The following is an 18,637-nucleotide window of genomic DNA, read 5'->3' as shown; positions in this document are numbered from 1 at the left end:
CTGCCGGTGGCACGGTGTTTTCTTTCGGCCCCTCTGACTCTGCGCCATGTCGCCGGCTTGTTGCGGTGTACGTGATCATCGCTGGAGTCGCAGGCTTCGGTGTCGAGTCGGGCGCTGACCCGGCGGCTCTGTGTATCCTCTCCCTCGAGGTGTTTCCATTTGCGTTTCTGCAGGTGCTTTGGCAGCTCCGTGTCTGTTCTGGAGATTCGTTCTTCGTTGGGTGTGTGTCTCATTTTCGGGCTTGTCTTGCCATCCCTTTTCACGGTGCTTAGCAGAGCAAAAGTGTCTTGTGTTTTCTCTCCCCAGGATTTCAATCATTTCATTTTACTTTATTTTGTATTAAAGTATGGTTGAAGCACAAAAGTGTTTCATTCGGATTTAGTCCAGGTTCTGCGGTTTTCCTTTTTTAAGGATCATGCTCTCGGTGCAAAGGCCAGGAACCCTCTTCGATCCCCAAGACTTCCTGCTCTGTTTTTCCCTAAAAGTCATGTCATTGAACATCTTGCACTTCAAGTCCACGCTGCATTTAATCCAGGACCTGTGATCGCTCACACTGGAGCCCGTGAGCAGTCCCTCTTGTATCCGGTGTGGGACTGGGCTTGCGGTGTCTCTGATTTGGGGAGCGGATGCCAGCTTGCTCCAGCCGCGAGTGCTGGAAGGTTCTGTCCTCGCTCGGAGTGCAAACCTCATTGGAGCCCATTTCTGTGGGTCTGTTCCGGCTTCTTCGTCGGGGTCATGCACTTTTGCGTCTCTTGACTGCTGTAGCCACACGCACACTGGGTCTGGAAGTCAGGTACTGATTCCTCCCATTGTGTTATTTTTTTTTAATTATTTAGCTCTGTCAGTCCTGCTGCTTTCTGTGTAAATTTTAGAATAATCTTGTCCCCATCCTCAAAAACTCTTAACTGAGATTTTGATAGGAATTTTGTTAAGCCTGCATGTCCGTTTGGGGAGCATTGACATTTTTGCCCTCTGACTCATTCTGTCCGTGGATGTGCCGTGCCTCTCCATTTACTTCTTTTTTTTTAAGATTTTTTTTTTATTTTTATTGTCTTTAAATAACCTCTACACCCCAGGTGGGGCTCACCCCACGACCCAGAGATCAAGAGTGAGTAGCACACTCCCCAACTGAGCCACCCAGGCGCCCTCGTGTTTTGTTAGATTTATACCTAAGTACTTCATTTTTTGAGCAATGGCAAACGATATGATTATCATTTTAGTACTTTCATGACAACATACTCATTTCTTGTCTAAGAAGTGCAGTTGGTTGGGATGCCTGGGTGGCTCAGTCGGTTGAGCGGCTGCCTTCGGCTCATGATCCTGGAGTCCTGGGATCGAGTCCCACATCGGGCTCCCTGCTCGGCGGGGAGCCCGCTTCTCCCTCTGCCTGCTGCTCTCCTGCTGTGCTCTCTCTCTGACAAATGAATAAATAAAATCTTTAAAAAAAAAAAAAGAAGTGCAGTTCGTTTTTGTAGGTTTCTCTTGTATCCTGTGACCTTGCTGGATTTGTGCATCCATTTGTTTTCAAACGGCGTGCTCTAGATTTCCTTGTTCACAGTCACGGTGTGTGCACGTAAAGACAGTCGTACTTCTTTCCGGTCTGTGTCTTGTTCCTTTCCCGGCTTCGTTCAGCCGAGAACTCCCAGCACCGTGTCGGGGCTTAGCAGGAAAGGGTTCAGTCTTTGACCGTCCGCTGTCACCATCCACGACAACGGCAGCCACAGGGGTTTGGAAATACCCCTCGTGCAGTTGGGAAACTTCCTCGATCCTGTTGTCCTGCAGTTTTAATTATAACAGGTGGCTGTTGAAACTTGTCAAAACTTCTGTTCCAGTTGGTCACGTGGATTTTCTGTAGACTGTTAACGTTGTGGGTTATCTTTATTGACTTGTGGATATCAAACCAGCCTTGCATCCCTGGAATGGACCTCTTCTGGTCGTGGAGTAACATTCTGTGGGTACAGTGCCGAATTTTATTTGCTTTTACAATTGACCCTTGAACAACACGAATTTGAACTGTGCTTGTCCATTTACGTGCAGATTTTTTTTTTTTACAAATACAGTAGAGTACCATCAATGTGCCTTCTCCTCGGTTTGATTTTTTTTTTTTTAATTTTCTTATTGTTGATGTCAGTTTGATTTTCTTAATAGTCCCCCTTGTTGCTTCCTTTATTGTAAGACTACGGCATGTGATACGTATAACATACAAAATATGTTTGTCGACTGTTTCCGGCAAGTTTGGGGGACGTCAGAAGGTATACATGGATTGTGTGTTGCAGGGGGAGGGTTGTGCCCCTGAGCCCCGCATAGTGCAAGGGTCACGTACATTTCGTTAGGGATTCCTGGAGCTCCTGGTCTTCACGGTCTTTGTCCGGCTTTGGTATCCGCGTTATGCTAGGTTCGCAAGATGAGTCAGGATGGGTCCGCTCTTGATTTCCTCAGGAGGTTGTTTAGAATTGGTTTTCATTCTCTGAACTGTTGAGCGCCCGTCCGTGCCGTGCGGGGTCCCCTGGGGCTCCGTGGCCGGCCAGGGCGCATCTGCGATCCCACTCGCGGGGCCGTGGGGCTGGGCTCTCTGCCCACTGGGTTGCGTTCCTCTTCCTTGGGTGCGTTCCCAGGCGCCGGCCCGAGGGTGAGGGAGGGGAGTGCGTAAGTCTTGTCACGATGCGGAGTCCGTTGTTTCCCCGGAGCCGCAGAGGTGGCAGGCGCTGCGGGCGGGCAGCTCTGCTTCCCTTCTGTCCCCCAGCTGTGGTGCTGCCATGCTTTCCTCGTCCGCAGACGTCGGGGAGCAAGCCCCTTCCGCTTCTCGCCCGGGGTCAGTGCTGGCCTGCGCAGCAGCCGCCGGGCAGCGTGCGGGAGAGAAGGGGGCGTTACGCGTGTGCGTGCCGGAGAGAAGGGCCCTGCGTGAGTGCGTGTGTGTGCGTGTGTCCTGCGTGTGTGCAGGAGAGAAGGGGGCCCTGCGTGAGTGCGCGTGTGTGCGTGCCGGAGAGAAGGGGGCCCTGCATGAGTGCGTGTGTGTGCGTGTGTCCTGCGTGTGTGCCGGAGAGAAGGGGGCCCTGCGTGAGTGCGCGTGTGTGCGTGCCAGAAAGAAGGGGGCCCTGCGTGAGTGCGCGTGTGTGCGTGCCGGAGAGAAGGGGGCCCTGCATGAGTGCGTGTGTGTGCCGGAGAGAAGGGGGCCCTGCGTGAGTGCGCGTGTGTGCCGGAGAGAAGGGGGCCCTGCGTGAGTGCGCGTGTGTGCGTGCCGGAGAGAAGGGGGCCCTGCGTGAGTGCGCGTGTGTGCATGCCGGAGAGAAGGGCCCTGCCTGAGTGCACGTGTGTGCGTGTGTCCTGCGTGTGTGCAGGAGAGAAGGGGGCCCTGCGTGAGTGCGCGTGTGTGCGTGCCGGAGAGAAGGGGGCCCTGCATGAGTGCGTGTGTGTGCGTGTGTCCTGCGTGTGTGCCGGAGAGAAGGGGGCCCTGCGTGAGTGCGCGTGTGTGCGTGCCGGAGAGAAGGGGGCCCTGCGTGAGTGCGCGTGTGTGCATGCCGGAGAGAAGGGCCCTGCCTGAGTGCACGTGTGTGCATGTGTCCTGCGTGTGTGCCAGAGAGAAGGGGGCCCTGCGTGAGTGCGCGTGTGTGCGTGCCGGAGAGAAGGGGGCCCTGCGTGAGTGCGCGTGTGTGCGTGCCGGAGAGAAGGGCCCTGCGTGTCCGTGCGTGTGTCCTGCGTGTGTGTGTATGTGTGTTCTGCGTGTGTGTCCGTGCGCGGAGCGTCGCGGACGCGCTGTGAGGGCCCCAAGCAGGGGGTCACATCCACAGAGCATTTGCCCGCGCGATGCGTTCAGGAGAAAGCAGGACCAAGCTCCAGATGCGAGCTCCGGGGTTGGTAAACCGTGGGAAGGTCCACGTCTGGGGACAGTGACAGACACTAAGGTCTGCTCGGTGACGTTTGTTATGCCGTCTCTGGGCCGGCCAGGGTGCGGCCCTCTCTGGAGTCTAAGGGCCCATTGGCCCTTCCAGGCAGGGAGAGGCGAGGGGCTCTCCTTCAGGAAGAACCGTCCTGGCTTTAGGCAGAGACGGGCGAGCAGAGCACCTTCTCCGCGGTGTCCTTCCTCGGTTTCCCTCAACTGGAAAGTCCCGGCGCCACAGTGGCATGTTTGGGGATGGTGGCCCTTTGGGACCGGCTCTGAGACCTACACCTGACTCTGCAGCAAGCCCGTGGCTTCCACGGTCCACCGTCCGCTCTGGCGGGTGAAGACTGGCCCTCGCTAAGCTGCGGTCAGCTCTGCAGGAGATGCGTGCACGCCAATGGGAGGACGGGTCTCGGGGGGCTTGACGCCTCATACAGTGTGTATTGCACACGTACGCTTTTATATGAGCATCTTCTCATCTTCGCCAGAACGACGGTGGAAAATGCTGGGTTTGTAGTTCCTTAAATCTAATTTTGAGGAGCGCCTGGGGGGCTCCATCGGTTAAGCATCTGACTCTGGATCTCAGCGGGGGTCTCGGTCTCAGGGTGGTGAGTTCAAGCCCCAGGTTGGGCTCCACACTGGGCATGGAGCCTACTTTAAAAAAACAGTCTAATTTTGGGCTGTGATTTGCATACGGTGCACCTGTTTCTGCGTCCGGCTTGCAGAGTGTTTGACAAGCGTGTGCACTGCAGTGCCAGTCGCCCCCATGAGCATGGGGAGTGTCTCTGCGTCACCCCAGAGGCACCCTGGCACCCGTGCGCGGTGGAGCCGGGCCCTCGCGCCGGGGCCTCTCTCCGCCGCCTCTGAACTCAAGCTTCTCTCCTGGAATTGCACTAAACGGACTCGTACGGTATGCGGTCTCTTACCCAGCCCGGGGACCCAGGCATCACTCACGTGTGCCCGTTCATCACCGAGTGGCATCCGCGGGTGGTGACAGCCTGTCCACGGGCATTTTGCTCACTTCCATTGTTGGCTGTTATGAAGGAACTTCTGGAACATTTGTACGTCTTTTTGCGGATATATATTTTTATTTCTTCTGGGAGGGACGCTGTCAGGGGATGAGGGTGTGATCGATGACACCGGAAAGGACGGCCATTTTCCCTGGGGATGTACACTACACTCCCACCTAGGGAATGCCCATCTTCCCCATTTGCTGCTGTTCTCATTTTCTTAGACAAAGTATGCATTTGGCCATTAGAGTAACCGTTACGGTTTTAGCTTGCATTTCCGTGTTGACTCACGAAGCGTATCACCCTTCCGTGTGCTTGTGAATCATTCCTCTCTGTCCTCTGTGAAGCGTCCAGATAGCCTGTGTACTGACTGGGTTCGGGTTCCTTGTCTACTGCATAGGCTTGAGTAAGTTCTCCGTCCAGCGTGGGGCTCGAACTTAGGACCCTGAGGTCAGCACTCGCCCTCTCCCACTCAGCCAGCCGGGCGCCCGTCTGGCCGTGTTTTAAGAACTTTGTACAAATCATGTGTTCTGGAGGAGAGTCGTCTGTCCGATACATGTACTGGAAGCCTGTGGTTTGCCTTTTCCTTGTTTTAATGGTGTCTCTGGAAGGTCAGACATGTTTAATTGTCACGAGCTCAAGTTTATCGACTTCTTTCTTTCGTCATTCAAGAAATCTTTGTCTACCCCAAGGTCACAAAGCATTTTCTTCTGGAAGTTTTAGAGCTGTGGGTTGTTACATTTAGGTCTTTGATTAATTTCACGTTATTTTTGTGTGTGTTTGATAGGAGTTGTGGGGTTATTTTTTTATCTTAATATATAAAAGATTTTCCTGGGGCGCCTGGGTGGCTCAGTCAGTAAGCATCTGCCTTCGGCTCAGGTCATGGTCCCAAGGTCCTGGGATCAGCCCTGCATCGGACTCCCTGCTCGGCAGGAAGCCTGCTTCTCCCTCTCCCACTCCCCCTGCTTGTGTTCCCGCTCTCGCTGTGTTTCTCTCTGTCAAATAAATAAATAAAACCTTTAAAAAAAAAAAAAAAAGGTTTTCCTTTCTTCCACTGAGTGGCCCTGATACCTTTGTCAAAAATCAGTTGTCCACCTACTTCTGAGCTTCTGGGCAGCACCGTGGTTGATGTGTGCTTTGATTCTTTGCGCCAAACCACCAGAACTTCATAGTAAGGTTTGCAGCAGGGTCGTGGGGTCCTCCTGTTTGATGCTTTGTTTTCTGAATTCTTTCTGCTGCTCTAAGTGCTTTGCTTGTCCATATCATTTTCAGAATTAGTACATCAGTTTCTTTACAAATGCCCCGTGGGGCTTTTGTGCGGGATCGCCTAGAATCTACAGGTCGTTGTGGGGCGAACTGACATCGTAACGGTCTAGAAACGTGTTCAGTGCTTCCGTGTCCGGGCGGCATACGGAGTTTGCATTCATTTTCCTTAGGAAGTCCTCGGTTTTGAGGTTGTAAGTGGTCTGTTTTGTTTTGTTTTTTTTTATTTTCATCTCCCAGTTACTGTGCCCATACAGCTGTTTGTAGGTTGGCTTGCTGGCCAGCAACCTTGTTATTTTTACCTATCAGGTACCATCTTTCCAGAAGATCCCAAGGCCTTCCTATGATTGGGAGGATCCAGCGAGGCGGTGGTCCAGGTGTTTGAGAGCAGATACAGGGTTATTGATTACAGTGCCAGGGAGCGGGGCTGGACGGCAGAGCGGAGACCGTGTGCCAGGAGGCGGTCGGGGGCTGTGGCGCAGGGGGAAGGTGAGGAGGTTTGGGGACGTAGGGAAGGCTTCCTTTTTTGTGCTCAGTGGTAAGTGGCCTGTTGGTCCACTCCGGCCTGTGGCTGTTCTGAGCTGGCTGCCCGATGGGCCTGTCTTGCTGAGGCTTCTGAAGGCGGCCTGCCCCCCGCCCCCCGCACAGACGGACAAGGACGGATCTGTGGCATTGGGTGGAGGTGATGTGGCTGGTTCCTGCTGAGGCGGGGGTGGGGGGGGCGGCCCGTCCAGCAGGGGTGCAGTTACGGACCAGAGTGTGGTTTGGTCCTTTGGGTGACATTCCTGGGTGGCCAGGGCCATGGGATTTAGGGGGAGGGGCCCCTCCGATGGCACAGTCCTTCCCATATGGAATTGGTGGAGTCGCTATGAGACCGACTAACAGATTAAAGAAAGGGGACCAAGAACGAGGGGTCTGAGTACTGAGAGCAGCAGTGCTAAGGAGGGAGGGAGTTGGGAGAGCCATGGTGGGTTTCCCCGAAAACCAGGCAGGTGAAGGACTGGGTTTGCGGTGGATGAAGGTGGACAAGGGGCCCGGGAGGAAGGAGCCGGGCAGCGGGGACCAGCCCTTCCAGACAGGGTCCCCGTCGGCCGTGACCCAGCTGCTCCGCGCGCTGGGAACGGAGACGCGGGGGGCCGAGTGGGAGTGCCGGGGAAAGGGGTCCCAACCCCCCAGGTGCCCACAGCCCCCCTGGGCGCCCTTCAGACCACCCCGCAGAGCCACCCTGGCTGGAGGCCTTCAGTCATCCGGGGAGAACGGGGGCTTGGCTGCCGCAGGGCTGCAGGGGGAAGGAAGGGAGGGGTCCCCCGAAGTATGGGAGGGGGTACCCATCATCCTTGTGGGCAGGGGCCATGTGGCGGGATCCCCCCCGGGGCTTCGGGTCCTCACCCAGGAGTCACCTGCAGGGGAGGTCATCGGTGCACCAGGGAGAGTCCCCAGAGATCCCCAGAAGATCCAGGGAGAGCCCCGGGGTCAAGGTCCTCCTAAAGTGGGGGGACCCAATCAGATGTGGGATGAGTGAATCAAGACCCCGGCCGCCGCAGGGGGACCCTGGAGGGTAGAGGGGGACCCCGGCCGCCACAGGGGGACCCTGGAGGGTAGAGGGGGACCCCGGCCACCGCAGGGGGACCCTGGAGGGTAGACGGGGACCCCGGCCGCCGCAGGGGGACCCTGGAGGGTGGGGGGGACCCCGGCCGCCGCAGGGGGACCCTGGAGGGTAGAGGGGGACCCCGGCCGCCGCAGGGTGACCCTGGAGGGTAGAGGGGGACCCCGGCCGGTGCAGGGGGACCCCGGCCGGTGCAGGGGGACCCTGGAGGGTAGAGGGGGACCCTGGCCGCTGGAGGGTAGAGGGGGACCCCGGCCAGTGCAGGGGGACCCTGGAGGGTAGAGGGGGACCCTGGCCGGTGCAGGGGGACCCTGGAGGGTAGAGGGGGACCCTGGCCGCTGGAGGGTAGGGGGGGACCCCGGCCGCCGCAGGTGACCCCAGCAGGTGGAGGGGGACCCCGGCCGGTGCAGGGCAGCCCCGGCGAGCAGAGTCCAGCAGCAGTGAAAGCCCCCCACCCCCCGCAGGGCAGAGCAAGGGGACAGAGGTTCTCAGGGTGTAAGTGCAGGGGCCCGGGCTCCTGCCGGCAGTTCCCAGCCCCTGCTGAGTGGTCAGAGATGGCTGACACCCCTCACCTGCCTTCCAGTCTGCGTCAGGACAGTAAGGCGGTCTCCTGGCCGTGTGTTCGTGCACGGGTCGAGGTGAGCTTGCTTCCCTCTTCCTTCAGCGGGCACTAAAGGCTCTCTGATTGTGTGCCAGGCGCTCGGTGGATTCTCAGCCCCCTTCCCGTTCATTCCTGGTGCACCTGTGTCTTAATCGCGTTCAGGCTGCATCATTACTGTGCATATTCGTAAGTTTCAGGTGTCTGCCCAGTATTTCTCTGTATGGTCCTTATTTTTATTCCCCAAAAGCCATTTTCCCCCTTTTGGTACTTTAAGGCTTTTGGGGGGTTTATTTTGTTTTTTAATTTGTTTTAGGCAAGCTGTGCACCCGACATGGGCTGAGAGTCGCACACGCCACCAACTGGGCCTGCCAGGTGCCCTTAAGGGTTTTATATTTTTATATTAGTTTGATCAAGGATCAGGATCTCGTTTTATTTCTAGTCAACCAACTATATCAAATACATTGGATAAAAATTATGTCTTCCCTTTCTGCACTGAATAGGATTTGGCTTTTTCACGTAGGTTAGGTTTTATCTGTTCAATCCTGTGTCATGACTGTTTCTTCTATGTGGGTCTGTTTTGTTCCAAAACCGTATGTTTACTTCCAAGTTCTCTTATCAAAATTGTTCCTGTGCTGATGTGTTCAGCATTTTCCTGCGGTTCATCCTATACCCCACTAACGTTTACCGATTTTTTTTTTCCCACCATAAAGTGATAGGATTTTTTTTATTTTAAAATTAAAATAACATTATGCTTTTATTTTAAAAATAAGAGTGAGGTATATCCACAATTTTAAACAAGCTGGTTTAAAAAAACAAAACAGAAAAAGGAGCCATTAGACAATAGAAAAATAGGCAAAGAGAACAGAGTAGTGTTTCAAAGCAGACGGACGCAGACTGGCCAGTAAGCCAGAGGCAAGGTTCTTGGGGAGGGAGCAGGTATGTCCTCGGTCGGACTGCTGCGCAGCAGTCGTTGGAGCTGCAGACCGTGGCGCGCCGTGGGGAGACAAGGCTCAGGTGTGCGGCGCTGCGTGTGTCCCTGGAGGCCCCTGCGCACGGACGGGGAGGCCCCGAGAGCTCGCGGAGCTGCTCCGTAGCGGCGGACTGTTGGGGAGCCCTGGAAGAATGGGTGGGTCTGCTGCGCTCCGAGGGACGCCTCAGCGCAGTCCGTGGCCTGGACGCGTGCCGGGAACGCAGCCGAACGGGAGGGCGAGCCGACCGGGCTTCAGCGCTGTGGAGCCTGCGTTCAGATCTGGTGGGGGCCCCGAGGCAGGCAGTGACCGCGCAGCTCCGGGCCCCGAGGCGGCCTCCCTCTGCAAGGCCTGCAGGTGGGGCTGCGCGCGGAGCGCAGACGACACCCCTGCCGACCCCAGACCGAGGCTGTGAGTGCCCCTGGTTCTTACACGTACGTGCGTGTGTTGGGTCAGTGTCAGTGTCAGTACTGCGGTGCAAGTGGTGAGGAATGCTCTCCCCAGAGCTGGCGCCATAGACGGTGCGCGCTCCGGGGACGCGACGGAGAAGCCTGCAGGGGAAGCTCACATGGTTCCGCCCGCGGCGTGCTCTGCGCGCTCCTGCCTGCGTCTCTGAACCGCCCAGAAACGGTGGGCGTGCCTCTTACGTCTTCCCCCCGGGTCCGCAGACGTGCGTTTCTGCTCAGTGTGCGTAAGGACCCGTTTCCCAAATTCTCAAAGGACGCAGGGAAGCGGGACATTTCAGATGCTCCTGGGCCAAAAAAAAACCCAGAAACAAAAGCTAGTGAGTGCGAAGCTAGGACTGTCGAATTTCAGTGGGATCCCTGTTGCTGGGTGTGTAAAGACACACTTATGTCCGGCAGGGTTTCTGGGGCCCCGTTAGTAGGTTAACCCAGCGGTTCCCCATCCTCCCTGCGCGTCACCAGCACCTCTGCACCTCTGTGATTTTTTTCCTTGGAAAGGGAAGACTTTCATAATTCGCACAACACGGGATGAGGTCACCGGACCCGGGTGCAGTTTCTGGGGTGTTGCAGTGCAGTCTGTCCACCGTGGCTCTGGGGACGTGGTGGCCGGTCGCTCTTAGCTGCGTGGGGCCGTCCGAGGCCCGGCAGTCGGTGCCAGGGGCGCCCACCCTGCAGCGGAGGTAGGCAGGCCCCCCGGGCCGGCGCGCACGCCTGTGGTTCCGCGGAGATCAGGGGAAGGAGCCCGAGCAGCGGATGTGAGAGCGGGAGGATGCGAGTGACACACGTGCCCACTGGGGACATCAGGCGTGCACGTGAGGGAGTGGGAGTCCAAAGGGGCCAGACAGGACTGACGGAGAAAATCCTGCTTCGCGGGCCAGGCCCCCAAGGCACCCGGCTGGCACGGATGCCGACCTTCCAGAAATCGAGGGGCATGCCAGACCTGCGTTGCAAACACCGTGAATTCGTTTTCATTTATTTACAGCAGATGTTCGTACTGGCTGCATTCTTCCCTCCACATTTCATTTTGAACTCCTTTCCAGTTAAAGGGCTCACCATTTGTCAGTGCAAATTGGAATTTTAAGGGCTTTGTGATTGGAAGCCTTTGCGGAAATACTTGGCTCGTTGGGCCGGTGGATACACAGTCACTGCCAGTGGAAATCAGCATTTCCGTGCTTCTGTCCGGACAGAAGTGTCGGCGAGACCGCGCTGCTTCCACGTTTCACTTCTGCCAAACGTTCTCTCAGACACGAGGTCCCAGAGTATTTATTACAGAGAAAATGAATCATTTTTGCACCTTTACTGTTACTGTCTGTCAAATCGCAGTTCACGGGAAGCTCATGACCCCCACTTCGTGTTGTCATGTGGATATGCCTTCATGGTTTCTGAGAGACAGGGGGAGCAGGGAGCCCGACGCGGGGCTCGATCCCAGGGCCCCGGGGTCATGACCGGAGCCCAAGGCAGATGCCTCCCCAGCTAAGCCGCCCAGGCGCCCCATGTTCTAGATCAAAAGGAATTTTGACACATTCCCGGGGTCCATGACTCAAAGCCTCCGAACCGTGTCCGTGCAGTAGTAATCTCGTGCGGCCCCTGTAGCAGCCGCCGGCGCCCCTGGCCACGAGACGCCTCCCGGTGGGGACAGGCAGCAGCAGACGGTGGAGGGATCCCTACCTGCCAGACCCGAGCGGCGGGGGGAGGATGTGGGGCTGGAGCGAGGGAGAGCGTGGGCTCCAGGGCAGCCCTTATGCTCGCTCGCCTGGCGGGACCCCTGGCCCTCCCCGCGCTCAGAGCACGCCTGCCCTGGCCCGATCCGGGACTGAGGCGTCCCTGCTGCCCTCCTGTGGTTTCAGAGCCGGGTCTCCCCCTTCAAGGACATGATCTTCTGCTTCTCGCAAGAGGACTGGTCCCTTCTGGACCCTGCGCAGACCGGCTTCTACGGCGAGTTCATCATCGGAGAGGACTGTGGCGTCTCGCTGCCTCCAAGTAAGACGTCGCCCCTGTGTCCTGACACCAGAGGCCGGTGGGGCCCGCATCTGCCTCGCTGCTCCCCCCGACCTGGCGCGCACGCCGGGCCTACCTGGCTGCTCTGCACTTCACCCTAGTGTAACGTGCTCTCCGTGCGCCTGGTTCTGTGGTCGGTGGGCTGTGCTCGCTTGCTTCTGTTTGCCTGGTGGTCCTGCAGGGGGCGCCCTCGCCCTGCTCGTCTCTGAGACCCTGCCCCCTCCCTGCTTTCTCTCAGGAGGCCTGCCCGCCCCCGTGGGGCCGGGCCCGGGCTGCGAGCCTCCAGCTCTGTCCTCTGGACCTGTGGGGTCCTGGCCCCCCACCCGCCCAGGTTTCCTGTGGGCACCCACGGCTCATGGGTGTGTGTCCTCCCTTTGTGAACAGACGACCCGGCCGCCCAGCTGGATCTCTCCCAGGGAGAGGAGAACGAGCCCCGGGTCCCCGAGTTGCAGGACCCCCAAGGGAAGGAGGTGACCCAGGTCTCGTACTTGGGTGAGTAATGGGTCCAGAACTGGGTGGAAGGTTGCCGCTGGGCAGAGGCAGGCCCGTCCCTCCGCCCCTCCTGCACCCCGGTGTCAGCCCTGCACCGCGTCTGGCCTCCTCCCTGACTCCTGCCAGAGAGGACGTGAGCGGTTAACGCAGCCACCCGCCTCGACCACAGACGTTCGACAGGAGTCCGTCCCTGTGCTGCCCAGGTGGCCCGGCCACGAGTGAGCACAGATCCTCCCCAGACGTCAGGCTGGGGACGAGGAGCGGGTGCTGGGACACTCTAGCTTGCAGCCCCAGGCCGCGGGGCTGTGTCACTCGGGGCTGTTGCATGGGGAGGAGCTAGGGCTCGGTGGTGGTGGTTTCTCGGCTCCTCCCTCCCCACGTGTGGCCACAGAGCTCAGGCCCATAGCCTCTGAGCCGTGGACACATCTCCTGCAGGGGAGTGGGCTCTGTGACGTATGAGCAGCAACCCCACGGCCCCTTCCCCTCGGGACCCTAGGTTTGGGCCCCATCCCCGCCCAGAACAAGCGTGTGCGTGCTCCGGCCGACTGCAGGCTGTGTCTGTGCACCATCCCTGCGGGGTGCGGGACCCCGTACGCCCCGTAGACACCCAGCACGGACAGTCCTGCCCAGTTTCAGCACCCATGTCCGGGCGTGGCCACCTGCACGGGAGCCCGGGGCTGCTCCGACCACGGCCCACTAGCTGCACGACAAATCGGTTTCTCCATTTTCTTCTCTGGAAAGACTTTCCAAGCCTCCAGCCATTCCAGATAGAAGAGAGACGAAAACGGGACGAGCTACAGGTGCCAGAGTTCCAAACCTGCCAACAGCTGATGCTCACCCAGAACACCTGCCCAGGTACCGAAGGGCTGGGGGGGGCACCTGCGCGAGCAGAGTGTGACATGCATGTGTGCATGTGTGTGTGCGTGCGCTGTCACATACATCTGTGCATACAGTGTGCGTGTGCTGTGTGACGTGCATGTGTGCATGCAGGGTGTGTGTGCGTGTGCTGAGTGTGATGTGCATGTGTGCATGCGGGGTGTGTGCGTGCAGGGGGCGTGTGCTGAGTGTCACGTGCATGTGCGTGTGCTGAGTGCATGCAGGGGGCGTGTGCTGTGTGACGTGCATGTGTGCATGCAGGGTGTGTGTGCGTGCAGGGGGCGTGTGCGTGTGCTGAGTGTCACGTGCATGTGCGTGTGCTGAGTGCATGCAGGGGGCGTGTGCGTGCATGGGGTGTGTGCATGCAGGGGGGGTGTGTGCTGAGTGTGACTTGCATGTGTGTGTGCATGTGCTGAGTGCGTGCAGGGGGCGTGTGCATGTAGGGGGCATGTGCGTGTGCTGTCACGTGTATGTGCGTGCACTGAGTGTGACTTGCGTGTGTGTGCGTGTGCTGAGTGCACGCAGGGGGCATGTGCGTGCATGGGGTGTGTGCATGCAGGGGGTGTGTGCTGAGTGTGGCTTGCATGTGTGTGCACGTGTGCGTACATGGGGTGTGTGCATGCAGGGGGTGTGTGCTGAGTGTGACTTGCATGTGTGTGTGCGTGTGCTGAGTGTGTGTGCAGGGGGCGTGTGCGTGTGCTGTCACGTGTATGTGCGTGCACTGAGTGTGACTTGCATGTGTGTGCACGTGTGCGTGCATGGGGTGTGTGCATGTGTGTGCTGCTGGGGGGGGTCCTAGGGTCTCGCAGATCCGCACTGATTGCTCCTGTGGATTATTCACTGCTTGCGCTGGTCTTGTTGCTCAGGACCCTCCCCTCCATGCCTTCCCTCTGCGGGTTGCGGGGGTCTGCGTGCTGAGGGTGGTCACGGCTTGAGGAGTACCCGGCTCCGCGCCCCCTGCCCCGGCCCGGCGGGGATTTGGCTCTGAAACAGCAAGATGCTGAGTGTTGCTGTCTGAGAACAGGGAGGGATGCTAGGTTTCCAAGCCGTTGGTGGCCCGTGGCCCCTCAGCAGGAAGGGGCCTGCACCCCCTGCTGCTCCCAGCCTGGCCGCCGTAAGGCCGCACTGAGACGGACTGTCTTCTGGCTCGGCGTGCTCTCTCGGCACTGCCCGCGTAGTACTCCGCGGTCCCGGTGTTTGCCTGTGTCCCCGCCCGCGGGGTGAGCTCTGCTGGGGCCCCAGGCCCTGCAGCAGCGCCAGGTCTGTGCAAGGTGCTGCGTGTGCATCCTGGGCTGATGACACCTCCGTGAGGTCCGCTAAAACAGCAGGACCTTCTCCCGGTCCTGGAGGGGCTCCATGGACGGTGAGAGCGCTCCCTGGCCTGGAACGCCTGCCTTCTCCCTGTGTGCTCACGTGGCCTCTCCCTGCTGTTGGACACAGGTCATGCCGTCCTGCCTCTTCTTCCCTTGTAAGTGCTCAGCCAGCACGGGGGTCCCACCGTCAGGACTGCGTCTAGGCCCAGCTGCCTCCCAGAGGCCGCCCTACCTGAGGCCCTCATGCAAGTTAGGGCTTCCGGGCTGTGCCTGCACCTCACCGGGCTTGCCCTCTCTGGGAATCTCCTCAAAATTCTCAGTTATGGGCCTGCATCGGTTGCCTCTTACACATTTGCACGCAGTTCCTTCCCTTCTTTTAGACTTTGTATGTGAACCCATTTTTTTCTCCATTTTTTTTTTTTAAGATTTTATTTATTTGAGAGCGCGCACAAGCAGGGGGAGAGGGTGAGGCAGAGGGAGAAGCAGGCTTCCCGCGGAGCAGGGAGCCCGATGCGGGGCTCAATCCCCGGACCCTGGAATCATGACCTGAGCCGAAGGCAGACGCTTAAGGACTGAGCCACCCAGGAAAGCCTTTCTACGTTTTAATAATGTAGATTTTTCCATGCTCTCCTTTCAGGTTTTATGTCTTGTAAGAAAGGCTCCCCGTTCCAACAGGACAAGCATGTATTTCTTAGGATGCCCGGGTTTTTATTTATTTGTTTATGGTCACGTCCGGCTGCCCTCCCTTGCCGTGACTCAGCCCCCCATCCGGCAAGCGGTGCGTTTGCAGGCCACGGGTGCCCTTCCCGAGGCAGGAGCTCCCAGTGTGGCCATATGCACGTGCCCCCAGCACACCCCGCGGGCTGGCTCTTCCCGCCTGCAGCTCGCCAAGCTCGGGCTCCGTCTTTGCTGTCTTGAAGCCCTGGGCAGCATTGCCTCTCAGAGGGAACGGTCTTGGCCGCCGGTGGAGTCATAGGATTAAATAATTCACGTAGGAGCACCTGGGCCAGTAATCCTATAATCCTGCCCGCCCCCGCGCTCACCCTGAGTGACTCCTCCATGCGTGGCACTGAGCTCTGATGGGGAGGGCATGTCACCCCGTAGGCATTATGTTAGTCTCCTAGGGCTGCTCCCCAAACACCAGAGACGGACGCATGACAAGCAGCAGACACCGATTTCTCAGGAATCTCAGGGCTCGAAGTGTAGGCTGCAGGCGGGTGGCATGGTGTCCTTCCCCTGAGGCCTCCCTTCCTGGCCTGTGGATGGAGGTCTCCCCGCGGCTGCACATGGCTCATCTCCGGATGTCTGTGCCCCGATCTCTCCTTAGAAGGACACTTGCTGGAGGAGGGCCTGCCCTGATGGCCTCATTTTAACCTCTTTACCCCTTGAAATAAATGCCTTATCTCCAAATACAGTCGCCTTCGAGGTATCGGGCTCAGGACTTCAACATACAGATTTTTCAGGGGATGCATCTCAGCTCGTTGCGTTCCACCCTCAGGTGCCCCAAAGCTCCTGTCCTCCTCACGTACCCTCACGCAGACACTCACCCTCTCCAAACGTCCCTCAGTGTGTTCCAGCATCCGCCCTGTAGCCAGCATCTCACCGAAACATCCTGTAGAGCAGGCGTGGGGCACACCCAGGTGTGTTCCTCTCCAGATGCAAAGCTGCGAGACCACATATCACGTTATGTGCCTCCCAAAATGCAGTGGTGGGGTGGGCGTAGAATGGACCTTCTCATTCCAAAAGGGAGAAATTGGGGGCGTCTGGGGGCTCCGTCGGTGAAGCGTCTGCCTTCGGCTCAGGTCATGATCCTGGGGTCCTGGGATTGAGCCCCGCTTCGAGCTCCGGGCTCGGCAGGGGCCTGCTTCTCCCTCTGCTGCTTCTCCGCCTGCTTGTGCTTTCTCTCTGACAAATAAATAAAATCTTCAAAAGGGAAAAACTTGGAGGAAGAAAGGCTGATGGCCCCCAAGCAAGGGTTGGAATTCAGTGAGCCATGAGAATATGCGGCTTGCGGGGAACGGTAGGCTCAGGGCTCTGTCCCCGTCGGCCTGGCATGCGGTTGGAGTCCGGTCTCCGGAGGGACGGCCTCTGCAGCCGGCCTGCCCCGGGCATCGAGGGTGAGGAGCTCTGCACCCCAAGGTTCATCCGTCTTTTGCCCTTTGGCCCCGGCTAGCCATGTTCCCGCTCAGACACGAGTCTCAGAACCAGCGTTGGGCCCCGTGCGGTCCCTGGGAGTTCAGGCCGTCCAGCAGGCGGGTCCTCCAGGGTCTTTCCCGCCTCATCTCCGCTGCTCGACTGGATCCGGGCCTCACACCCCTGACCCTTCACCTGATGCTTCTCCAGCCACTCCTGTGTGTTCTCTCCAGAGCACGCTTTGTCGCTTTCTCCCATGTGGGTGAAACTGGAATTTTCCAGATACTCACATCTCCTCCCATCCCCCAGCCTCATGTTGTGCCGAGCCCCCTGACCCTTGTCTTCTGGGGAGCAGATGTTCCCGTAGGTCTCTTGTTGCCTGCAGTCTCCTGCTCTGTGTGGCTTCCCGGTCTTCCTGCCCTGCCTCTGTCTCCAGCTCCATCTGCCCTCGGGCGCCCGAACCTCGCAGAACTGCCCTCGGGCGCCCGAACCTGGCAGAACTCTCCTTCCTCCGGAGATTGCATCTGGAACCACCCTATTCCTGCTTCTGTCTCCAGGGGTCTGGCACCACTAGTCCCCGTTCTAGACCCGAGTCCCACATTTCGAAGTGAGGAAACAGAACCAAGGGGGAGCTGTGTGGGGGCTGTGGGCTGTGACCTCAGGCCCCCACATCCCCCCTCACATCACAAACTTGGGATTCATTGAGTCTGCTTCCGACTAGGTTATAAAGTCCAGAACCACTACCCTGCCCCACTGGTGGGCCTCAGAGGGGCCACGGGTGACCCGGGTGGTGGCGGTGGTCGGGCAGTCAGCACAGCGAGGCCAGCTCCCTCTTCCGCCCTGAGCCCAGAGCGTGTCACCCAGGTTGGCTCGTGTGTATAATTTGGCAAGGAACAGGTCACAGGGTTGTGTCCCAGAGCAGATGGGTCTGTTGGACCTCAGCGCTCAGCATGTGGTCGCCGGCGTCTACCCTGCTTTTCTGGGGTAGAGGGTCTTTTCCTCTCGGGGGTCTTTCGGGTGCCCGATGCGGGGTTAGGTAGGGCGCTGCTGCCTGATGGGTGTGTGGCCAGGGCTTGACGCAGAGAGACCCAAAGTCGTCAGAGATTGTAGGGGTCTCAGTGCCTAGAGAGGAAGAACAAGGAGCGGGGTTCGGGGCCGCGGGCGGAGGGAGCGAAGCCGAGCCTCGCCGAGTCGGGCTGGTAGGTGCGGGGCCGTGGCTGGCGCAGCACGGCCGACCCTCCCCGGGGCTTTCCCGTAGCCGGAGCTGACGCCCTGACGCCAGGGAACGGCCTGGATGAGGAGGTGACCATCGAGATCGTCCTGTCCAGCTCGGGGGACGAGGACTCCCAGCTCGGCCCCTACTGCGCGGAGGAGCCGCGGAGCCTGCCCGCCGCCCGCCGGAGCGGCGCCGAGGCGGCGGGCGAGGTGCAGACGTCATCCTCTAACAAGTCGTACATCTGCCCGAACTGCGGGAAGATCTTCCGCTGGAGGGTCAACTTCATCCGACACCTGCGCAGCCGCAGGGAGCAGGAGAAGCCGCACGAGTGCTCGGTGTGCGGGGAGCTGTTCGGTGACAGCGAGGACCTGGACGGGCACCTGGAGAGCCACGAGGCGCAGAAACCGTTCCGCTGCGGCGCCTGCGGGAAGAGCTTCCGCCTCAACTCGCACCTGCTGTCGCACGGGCGCGCCCACCTGCACGCCGGCAGGCTGCCGCCTCTGCAGAAGCGCGAGCCGGGCGCGGCGGGCGCGGGTCCCATGGGCGGGGGTCCCGCGGGCGCGGGTGACGGCGCGGCCAAGCTCCGCTTCCAGTGCTGCGAGTGCGGCAAGGCCTTCCAGCGGCCCGACCACCTGGCGCGCCACCGCAGCAGTGTGCACGCCAAGGACAAGGCGCGGCCCTTCCAGTGCCGTTACTGCGTCAAGAGCTTCTCGCAGAACTGTGACCTCCTCCGCCACCAGCGTCTGCACATGAAGCGCCGCTCCAAGCAGGCTCTGAACTCCTACTGAGGGGGCCTGCGGGGGTGGCGGCGCGCCCC

General features: G+C 59.0%; 1 protein-coding gene across 5 annotated transcripts in view; it reads left to right on the top strand.

Moving 5' to 3' along the window:
• The window catches only part of ZNF496 (zinc finger protein 496), a 26,526-nt gene extending 7,889 nt beyond the window's left edge, over positions 1 to 18,637 (top strand). For all 5 annotated transcript variants that reach the window (XM_027624364.1, XM_027624365.1, XM_027624366.1 and 2 more), the window contains 4 exons: positions 11,640 to 11,772; positions 12,175 to 12,282; positions 13,024 to 13,137; positions 17,863 to 18,637. In XM_027624364.1, the coding sequence (XP_027480165.1) occupies positions 11,640 to 11,772; positions 12,175 to 12,282; positions 13,024 to 13,137; positions 17,863 to 18,608 (1,101 nt within the window). In that variant the 3' untranslated portion in view covers positions 18,609 to 18,637. The remainder of the gene's footprint in view (positions 1 to 11,639; positions 11,773 to 12,174; positions 12,283 to 13,023; positions 13,138 to 17,862) is intronic.

This window comes from Zalophus californianus, chromosome 5 (assembly GCF_009762305.2).
Source record: "Zalophus californianus isolate mZalCal1 chromosome 5, mZalCal1.pri.v2, whole genome shotgun sequence".
Classification (NCBI taxonomy): domain Eukaryota; kingdom Metazoa; phylum Chordata; class Mammalia; order Carnivora; family Otariidae; genus Zalophus; species Zalophus californianus.
The sequence above is the reverse complement of the archived record's forward strand: the minus strand, read 5'-3'. Positions and strand labels throughout refer to the sequence as shown.